The sequence below is a fragment of the Chlorella variabilis genome (genome assembly GCF_000147415.1).
Source record: "Chlorella variabilis unplaced genomic scaffold CHLNCscaffold_442, whole genome shotgun sequence".
Classification (NCBI taxonomy): Eukaryota; Viridiplantae; Chlorophyta; class Trebouxiophyceae; order Chlorellales; family Chlorellaceae; genus Chlorella; species Chlorella variabilis.
In genome coordinates this window covers 1-1,412 of record NW_005434806.1, presented here as the reverse complement: position 1 = coordinate 1,412, position 1,412 = coordinate 1, and the positions used below count along the sequence as shown (strand labels likewise).

Genomic DNA, 1,412 nt, shown 5'->3' with positions numbered 1-1,412 from the left:
GGGGCATCAATCATTGGCCATCGGCGATTGCGCAAGACGGCAAGAAGGGTGGGCACGCCTCGTTCCGCGGGCTCTCGCTCGCAGGGGCCAACCCCAGAACAGGCAGCACAAAACAAACACTCGGTGCCGCTCGGAAGCGCAAAAGAAGACAGCTCTGAAAGGGGGAGACGCAAGCGGAGCAAGGGAGAGGAGTCGGGAGCACGGGAAGGAGGGTAGAGAACGAGGTGGTGGGTTGGCAGCAAGGAGGGTTGTGGAGTGGAGAAAGAGGAGTGCAGAGGGAGTGGTGTGGCAGAGAGCGAGGTCATCGCCGCCAAGTTAGGAAGGCTGGGGGGCGCGCCGGTGGTCGCCATGTGGCAGCTGCCACGCCCACGGGCGGTTTTGCCGGTCCCGCCACCGGCCCGGCTGAGCCCATCCAACAGCAGCCATACCAGCTACTAGCTAGCTAGCTAGAGGAAGCTGGAGGGCGTGCCCACGGCCGCCACGTCAGCAAGGTCTGCCCCCATGGGCACCAGCGTGAGGATGGCAAAGATGATGAGGGCTGCGGCCACGCCGCGCCGCCGCTCGCTCACGCCGCTCACCTCGTCCTGGATGTACTGCTCTGCAGGGCGGTATCACAAGGCACGGCGAGGGGCGGTACAGCCGTCAGCAGCAGCGCCGGGGCCAGCCAACGGGACAGCGGCGCACACCCCGCTTCCAGGCTGGACGCATGCACCCCAAGCCCCTGCCCCGGAACTGCCCAGCCGGGCTGCCGCTGTGCGTACGCGCGGGCAGTACACCGAGCAGTACTCCGAACCCCAGCCGGCAGCAGTACACCGCACCCACCTGCCGTGCGCTGGCAGATGAGCACGTAGAGGCCGAAGGGCAGCGCCAGCGAGGATCCCAGCAGTCCCAGGCCCAGCCCCACGTAGCACAGCAGGCTGCTGACCGCCAGGGCATTGCGGCCGAAGGCAGACTGCAGAGGAAGAAAGCAGGCACGCAACGGAGAGGAAGGATAGGAAGCCTAGGAGCAGAGGGACGCAGCGGCGGGGTGGCGGGCAAGGCACGTGGGCGTGCAGCGGGGCCGGCCGCGGCAGTCGCGACGGCGGAGCGGCACCAGCACTGCGGCAGGTCGCGCTGTGCAGCCGCCCCCAGCCGCCCAGCCCCCGCGGCCCGCCGGCGACCGGTAAACCGCACCGGTCGGCAGCAGCCAGCCGCGGCAGCTTCCCGGCGGCTGCCTCACCAGCATCGTGCGGCCGCCATCCAGGTTGCCCACGGGCAGGCAGTTGAGGGCTGTGGTGACCAGCCCGCACCAGCCGCCCACCAGCAGCGGGCTGACGTACACTTGCGCGTGCGACAGCGCCTCTGCAGCAGGGGGCAGGAGGTACATGAGGCGGTATATGAGGCGATGATAGGCGAAGCCAAGGAAGCAATCG

General features: G+C 68.6%; 1 protein-coding gene across 1 annotated transcript; it reads right to left on the bottom strand.

Annotated features, from left to right (window-relative positions):
• Positions 1 to 446: 446 nt before the first annotated feature.
• Positions 447 to 1,366, bottom strand: CHLNCDRAFT_142625 (hypothetical protein; the record flags this gene model as incomplete). Its single annotated transcript, XM_005842547.1, has 3 exons — positions 447 to 598; positions 823 to 952; positions 1,220 to 1,366. 3 exons carry the CDS (start codon positions 1,364 to 1,366, stop codon positions 447 to 449), a joined length of 429 nt encoding a protein of 142 aa, XP_005842604.1.
• Positions 1,367 to 1,412: the final 46 nt, after the last annotated feature.